Below are 8,135 nucleotides of genomic sequence, written 5' to 3'. Positions count from 1 at the left end.
AAGACAGCTAAATGTAAAACCTCAAACCATAAGAACCTTAGAAAAGGAAGGAAATACTCTCATGGAAATCGGAACTGGCATCCAATTCCTGAACAAAACCCAAAACTCACAGCTCATAAGAGAGAAAATAGACAAGTGGGATCTTATTAAACTGACAAGCTTCTGCAAAGCCAAAGAAACCATCAAGAGAGCAGGGAGACAGCCTACAGACTGGGAAAAAGTATTTGCCAACTCCAGGTCCGACAAAGGCTTAACATCCTGGATCTACAAGGAACTCAAACGTGCTGAAAAGAAAAAACAAACAACCCCATTATAAAATGGGCAAAAGATATGAACAGACACTTCACAAAGGAAGACATCTGAGCAGCCAACAAACATATGAAGAAATGTTCAACCTCGCTAATCATCAGGGAGATGCAAATCAAAACCACACTGAGATACTACCTAACCCCAGTCAGAATGGCAATTATCAACAAGTCAAAAAATAACAGCTGCTGGAGAGGGTGTGGTGAAAAGGGAACACTTCTACACTGTTGGTGGGAGTGTAAACTAGTGCAACCTCTGTGGAAAGCAGTGTGGCGATTCCTAAAAGCTCTAAAAATTGACCTTCCATATGACCCTGCAATCCCCCTACTGGGAATATACCCTGAAGAACACAAATCACTCTATAAAAAAGATACCTGCACACGTATGTTTATCGCAGCATTGTTCACAATAGCAAGAACCTGGAAACAACCATGCTGCCCATCAAAAGAGGACTGGATTAAAAAAATGTGGTACATATACACGATGGAATACTATGCAGCCATAAAAAAGAACAAAATCATGAATTTCGCAGCAACCTGGATGGAACTAGAGTCTATAATACTGAGTGACCTCTCACAGAAACAAAGATCCGAATATCACATGTTCTCACTCATATAATGGACCTTAAACATCCAATGCAATACTATACGAAAATGACTGACCGTACTGGGAAACTATGGTGGGGGGAGGGAGATGGGATTAACAGTAGCAAATATCTGTCTGGGAACGGGGAAACACCCCATATCAACAGGGTGCCTGAATGAAACACAATTGTATACCTAACCCTTAACTGTACCCCACAACTTCATAATAAAAAAAAAAAGAAAAAAAAAGTTGTAAGAAATGTCAAACTCCATTTCTTAATACACAAAAATAGTCATTTTCCTCAACCCCAAATAAATTCAGAAATGCACCAGCTTCTATTGGTTTTTTAAAATGATCTGCTTACAGCAACTTTCGTCATTTGATATATTATGAATATAATCAGTTTTATTTTTAAAAGAATATTCAAGCTGAAAAACATATTCTTAAACAACCAGTCAGGCACAGTGGCTCACATCAGCAGTACCATTATGTGGGATACTGAAGTGGGAGGATCATTCAAGTCCAAGAGTTTGAGGCTACGGTGAGCTATGATCGTACCACTGTACTCCAGCCTGGGAAACAGGGCAAGATCACGTTTAAAAAAAAAAAAAAAAACAGGCATCACCTTGGGTCCCATCCCACTGTGGGAGTTTTTCTGTTCTCTTAAGAAATCCTGCTTTCAGGGGAAAAAAATGGAAAGCTGACATTATAATGAAGCATAGAGCACTAAGGATAATATGTTACTATAATGTTCAAGCTAGTCTAGTAATGCTACTTGGTAATATGCAAATAAAATGCCAAGTTTTAATCGAAAACTGACTTTCTTCTACCTTTTTGTTTTTTTTTTTGAGTCAAGGTCTCATTCTGATGCCCAGGCTGGAGTGCAGTGGCATGATCATGGTTCACTGCAGCCCTGACCTCCTGGGCTCAGGCAATTCTTTCACCTCAGCTTTCCAAGTAGCTAGAACTACAGGCATGTGCCACCATACTCACCTCATTTTCTGATTTTTTTGTAGAGACAAGATCTCACTATGTTGCCTACACTGGTCTTGAACGCCTGGGCTCAAACTATCCTTCTGCCTCAGCTTCCCAAAGGGCTGGAATTACAGGCGTGAGACACCACACCCAGCCTTTTTCTACCACTATTTAATCCAAGCAAATAAAACCCTTTACTAGGTGCAATACATTTATTTAAATTTATCCCAGCAAAATTGTTTTGATCTTTGAATCCTATTTCTCTCTCTAATGAGCCTCTAGACTGAATAGCGGTTTGGGCAAATGTCACCTATGGCCCAAAAGTTGCCAATTGGCTTACTTGTACATAAAATTGTACTGGGACATACTCTCATCATTTTTTTTTTTTTTGCCTTCAATGGTGGCAGTCTACTAGTTGTGACAGAAATCTGATGGCCCTCAAGCCAAAAATATCGATTATCTGGTCCTTTTGAGAAGTTTGTCAACCCCTGCTCTAGACTGCTTAGACAATAACTCTGGCTATAGTATTCATAATTAAATCTGCAATGTTAGCACAGTGCCCAGCACACAGGACAGGGGAGGGTTTCTTAAGTACTAAAAATATCTGGTTGATTTCAGATGTACCGCTTAATGAATGACAGACTCACCCATAGAAGATGGCCAGGATTTAAGGTGAGTGAAATTCTAACACAAACTTTTTATTACATGAGTATTTCACAGTATTCTTGCACAATGAACACTATGAATTTGCTTTATTTTGCTTTTTTTAATGGATGGGGAAGATGCCGAGCAAAGATGAAAACTGTAGCCATATCAATGCTGTAAGATAAACATAACGCAAACGTTCTTCTACTAAGACTAACAGTAAAAGTTTCTTAGTGAAAGGGTAAAGGAGGTATTAAGACACAAAACAAAAACAGAAAGATGTGTGGGTAAAAAGAATGATTGTGGTCCAGTACATATGTTTAGTTTTCTAAGCCCCCTTCTTAAAATACCTCTAGGACCCATAATGACCCACTGTTCCAGAGAGATCAAATTAGTTAATGGCAGAGCAGAGACAGAATAAGTGATTTTTATGCTCATCTTAGTGTTCCTATAATTATAACTTGATAATACCAGTTAAATTTCTGAAAATTGTAGTGGTTTCAGTAAACCACTACATTCTTTTGTACAACACGTGACTTCCTAATGATATGAATAGTAACCTTGAGCAATCTTCTTACTTTCTGAATTGTACCTCAGGATTGCCCTGTATCCAGTTTTTCAAATTAATGCACAATCAGGTGGCTTCAGGATCTTAAGAACTGTCCTTTAGGCCAGGTGCAATGGCTCACACCTGTAATCCCAGCACTTTGGGAGGTATACGCGAGAGAATTGCCTGAGCCCAGTGGTTCAAGACCAGCTTGGGCAACTTGGCAAGACCTTACTTCTACAAAAAATAAATAAAATTTAAAAATTGGCCAGGCATGGTGGCACATGCCTGTGATTCCAGCTACATGGAAAGTTAAGGTAGAAGGACTGTCTGAGCCAGCAGGTCGGAGGCTGTGGTGGCTGTGAACATGCCACTGCACCCCAGCCTGGGGGACAGTGAGACTCCAACTTCAAAAAAAAAAAAAAAAGAGAGAGAGAACTGTCCTCTATTTGAAAAAAATGTCAGCAACTCTGGAAATTAAAATAACAGCTTTTATCCTGAGCTCAAAGAGAAATTATCTAAGAATACTAAAATGACTAAGTGATACAGCTCAGAAGTAAACGAGCAATATTAACTGAAGGCATGCGACTGGTCTTGCACACACATGAGAGATAGTTCAGGCCAGGCTCGGTTGCTCAGCCTGTAATCCCATGCCTTGGGAGGCCGAGGTGAGTGAATTGCCTGAGCCCACAGGTTCGAGACCCGCCTGGGCAACTTGGCGAGACCTCATCTCGACAATAAATCAAAAAATTAGCCAGGTATGGTAGCGTGTGCCTGTAGTTCCAGCTACCTGGAAGGCTGAGGCGGAAGGATCGCCAGAGCCCAGCAAGTCGAGGCTGTGGTGGCCAGGAGCATGCCACTACACTCCAGTCTGGGCGACAGAGTGAGACTCCAGCTCAAAAAAAAAAAAAAAAAAGAGACATAGTTCTAAGGGAAAAAGGTATTGGCATAATAGAAATAAATTTTATAAGCAATTTTTATCAGTGTTCTTTCAAAATCATGTTCCTTTTCTAGATTTCCTTTCTGAAGATGAATTTTAAAAAAACAGTATTTTAAAAATGAAGCTTCCTCCTGCATAATTCATCTGTCTTTTTCCAATCTGTCTTGCTCCACACTCTCTGATGACGTCAAAGTCAGGATGGTTCATACCATTTGCTTGTGGAATAATTTGGAATGTCACAACAACTGATTGTGAAATAGTAAGAAATAATGACAAAAACAGAGCACATTAAAAAACAATTTCCTAATTCAAAGTTCATGGCTGGGTGGTCATTTGTTCTGAAATGGAAAAGCCCATGGCAAGGGGGTGCAACTTAGAGAAAGCACCTGAGGACTGTATTATCCAGGGTTCAGTCAACATCTTTTGCTCACCATCTTAGAGCACATCTGTCCTTCATTGCATTGGCCATGCCTTTCAAAGACTAAGTTTGCATTACAACTGTATCGGAAATTCAATGACTTTGTTCTACAATAGGTTCCTGTGCATTTTTCTTACTCTCTCTGGAAAGGCTTAGGTGCCATGTTCATTATCTTTCAAAGATGCTCTTTTAAGATCTAACAAAGAGTTATGATGAGAGAATTATAAATTTGGAGTGTCACATTCTTGGAGATATGTAAAGCAGGGGGAATTGGAAGAAACAGACAGTTGACCGCTTTCAAACATGGAAGAACCTGGAGTCCCACAAAAATTGTCTAAGACATATACTCAGACACTTCATTGCTAGGCCCTATTGGAAAACTGCATCCTCACTTTAATATAACTGCATCACAATGGGGGTGAGAGAAGAAATATGAAATACCCAAAAAGCAATATAAAATGTTATAAATGGGGTAGATTAATAAAAAGACAGAAAAATATGTCAAAAACAGCTTCAGTTAGAATGGAGTTATTAAAAAGACAAAAAAAATCTTATCTCATTAAAAAGACAAAAAAACCAGATGCTGGCAAAGATATGAAGAAAAAAGAACTCATACACTGTTAGTGGGAGCAGCATATATTAATACAGTCACTGCAGAAAACAGTATGGAGAATTCTTAAAAATAGAATTAAATAGAACTACCATCTATCAAGTAACAATTCCACTTCTGAGTATTTTCAAAAAAAAAAAAAAGAAATTAGTATGTCAAAGAGATAACCTGCACTCACATGTTTACTGCAGCACTATTCACAACAACTAACATATGGAATCAACCTAAGTGTCCATCAATAGATGGATAAAGGATATTATATATATATATATATATATATATACACACATATATATATGTAATGAAATATTATTTGGCCATAAAAAGAATAAAATCATGTCACTTCCAGCAACATAGATAGAACTGGAGGTCGTTATGTTAAGTGAAATGAGCCAGACACAGAAAGACAAATATCACATGCTCTCACTCATATCTGGCAGCTTAAAAAGGTTCATCTTTAGAGAGTATAATGATAGATACCAGAGGTTGGAGGTATTGGGGGATGGATGAAGAGAGCTTAGTTAATGAGGACAAATGACAGTGAGACAGAAGGATTAAGTTCTACTGCTCGATAGCAGAGTAGAATGATATAGTTAACAATAATGTATTGCATATTTCAAAATGGCCAGCAGAGAGGACTTGAAATGTTCCCAACATACAGACATAATAAATACACAAGATGATGGATGCCAAATACCCTGATTTGACATAGTCTATATAACAAAATATCACATGTACCCTATAAATATGTGCAAATATCAATTTTTTAAAAAAGAAAAATATTGCCAAAAACAAAGACAGTCTGTAAAATCTGCCATTTTTCTCCCCAAAATTATCAATATCATTTCACATTTGCATCATATATGTGCTATGCATACATCTACCATAACTCATGCTTTGATATGTAAATACATGAGTGTCAACAGACAATCCCCCTTTCACTTTGAGCAAAACCTAATATATAGAAATCTAAATGAATGAAAAGACTGTTTACATTGCAGATTAATTCTTTACTTTCAAAGAATAAGATCTTTCAGGAAAAACTGTATTTATCTATTCTCTTTGAGGAATTTACTTACTGTGTAAAATGAGCCTTAGAAATTATCAAGTAGGTGTCCTTCTCATCTTATTTTAAGAACCTATATCTCCATATGTATTAGAGCTTAGTCTTTGTAGATTAGCAAAGTAGATCTGCTATAGGGTTTGGAGGACATTCTCTTTAAGAGCAAGAAACAATTCAAACAAATAAAAAGAATTTATCTTCTCTTGTATACTGATTTTTTAAAAAACCCTTGCAAGCAGACACCTTATCTTGAATTTATCTTTGGATTTCCAATGTCTAGCACGGTCCTAGCAAACTGTGAGTGCTGAGTGTGAAATTGATGAGTCAAGTTTCACTCCCTCTCTGAACTCTGCCAGGATGTGAGATCATTAGGACACTCTGTGCTATGGATGACAATTGGCAGTGACTGAAACAGGCAGAAGAGCAGAGCTAGGCATAAGAAAAGAGGAAACCTCCATGGTGGGGTTGGGGGACGGGCAAGGATTTACAGAGGAAAAAATATTACATCAAGGTAACAGTTACAAGATTCTTATTACAAGATTATTTCATTGGCTCCTCATCATTCCCCTGCGAAGTGAGAGATTATTTAATATATAAACTCCTTGATTCACACAGAAAAGAAGAAAATGCAACACTAATTTTACTGTAATGTGTTATATGCTGCTTAAAGAGAAAAATCACAATCAGTTTAACTTTTTCCACAAGTAGAGTGAAGGTTATATGTATTATGTAATCAGAGAAACCTCTAGGTTAATCTTCACGAACTGAATGTACCATTGCTTCCCAAATGGCTTTTTCCCCCTAAAAATGAAATTTAAGTTGCAAGACAGCACATCCCAACTACTGTATAATCCACACAGTGAAAATCCACTCCCCCACCCCCCCATCTCAACAAGGACTGGATTTACTCGGTTGAATGTTGCGTCAGACACTTAACCTCTGGCAAACTTACCCTAAAAGTCTCCACCACCTCTTTGGATCCTCCTTCTCTGGTACATTCTGCGGAGCATCCGTTACTGCAGTCCTTAAAAAAGAATCAAACCACCATTAAGCAAATACAGACGGGGAAGTGGGGTGTAGGGTCATCAACAGGACTCACCATCACACCGTGTGCTCTGCTCCGGGACCCAAGCAAATAGAGAAAGGAGGATCAGTCAACTAAACACCCCAGGCACGAGCCTCCAACAAGGGCGTCCTGGCAGCGCCGCCCTTCGCGTCCCACCCCGCCAGCCGGCGGCTGTTTTTGTCCTTCTCCGCTGGCTTCGGGAAGACTGGTGAGATTCCAGGTCAGCCCTCCACAGCCAGGGTTCACCAGCAAAGAACAACAAGGCAATTGTCCCCCTTATATCCCAGTAAATAGTCTAGACTAAGGTTTTAAGCCATTTATAGGAAAATCTCCCGGGCGCGCTCAGCCTCGTGGTCTTGTCAATCACAGGCGCACAATAGCCAGCCAGCAAAAGGGATGGGGAGGGGCATGAACCATTTTCTCCACCCGCAAGGTCCTCCCGCGCGGAGCATCAGCACCAAACCCCATACCTTAAGGACAAAACCTCACGGTATTAGGGGGCAGTTTAAAAGATAAAGACACAGGGAAGCGGGGCTCCTTGGGGGAAAGGTGTAGACATTTTTTAAAACCCTAATCTAAATAACTACGGAGGGCGGGGTGGGGGAAAGGATCCAAGGAAGCAGAAGGCTGCGGTCTAAATATTTTGGGGTGGCGAGGGCACGCCGGATGTGGCTGTGTTCTGGCAGCCCCGAGATTCCGCTCCCGCCCCCCCCCCCAGCGACTCCATGACCACCCTCACGTCCCGCGTGGCGATCCTCGCCGCGCTCCGAGCAGGTCACCCATTGGGCGTTGGACCTGGTCAGCGGGGGCCTCGCCGAGGCGGGTTTCGCAGACTGGGACTCCAGATTTCGGGCAGGGATGCGGAAGAGGAGCCGCCTTGTTAGAGGCGGAGCGGGACGGCAGGCGAAGGAGGAAGGTGCAGGAATCCGCAGCCATGCGCCGGGCCAGACCCGCTGGCTTCGGAGGCAGTGGTTCCAATC

General features: G+C 40.5%; 2 protein-coding genes across 2 annotated transcripts in view; one reads left to right on the top strand and one right to left on the bottom strand.

Moving 5' to 3' along the window:
- The window catches only part of BCAT1 (branched chain amino acid transaminase 1), an 89,343-nt gene extending 81,748 nt beyond the window's left edge, over nt 1–7,595 (bottom strand). Inside the window, exons 1-2 of the mRNA XM_008061299.2 lie at nt 7,189–7,595; nt 7,042–7,113 (exon numbers count right to left, since the gene is read on the bottom strand). Coding sequence (XP_008059490.1) covers nt 7,042–7,113; nt 7,189–7,191 — 75 coding nt within the window. The 5' untranslated portion in view covers nt 7,192–7,595. The remainder of the gene's footprint in view (nt 1–7,041; nt 7,114–7,188) is intronic.
- The window catches only part of LOC103263635, a 1,117-nt gene continuing 545 nt past the window's right edge, over nt 7,564–8,135 (top strand). The window contains 4 exon segments of the mRNA XM_021714064.1: nt 7,564–7,658; nt 7,874–7,939; nt 7,941–8,027; nt 8,029–8,121. Coding sequence (XP_021569739.1) covers nt 7,564–7,658; nt 7,874–7,939; nt 7,941–8,027; nt 8,029–8,121 — 341 coding nt within the window.

The sequence above is a fragment of the Carlito syrichta genome, unplaced genomic scaffold, assembly GCF_000164805.1.
Source record: "Carlito syrichta isolate Samal-C Ts95f unplaced genomic scaffold, Tarsius_syrichta-2.0.1 Scaffold305197, whole genome shotgun sequence".
Lineage (NCBI taxonomy): Eukaryota > Metazoa > Chordata > Mammalia > Primates > Tarsiidae > Carlito > Carlito syrichta.
Note: the sequence above shows the minus strand (reverse complement) of the source record. Positions and strands in the feature narration are given on the sequence as shown.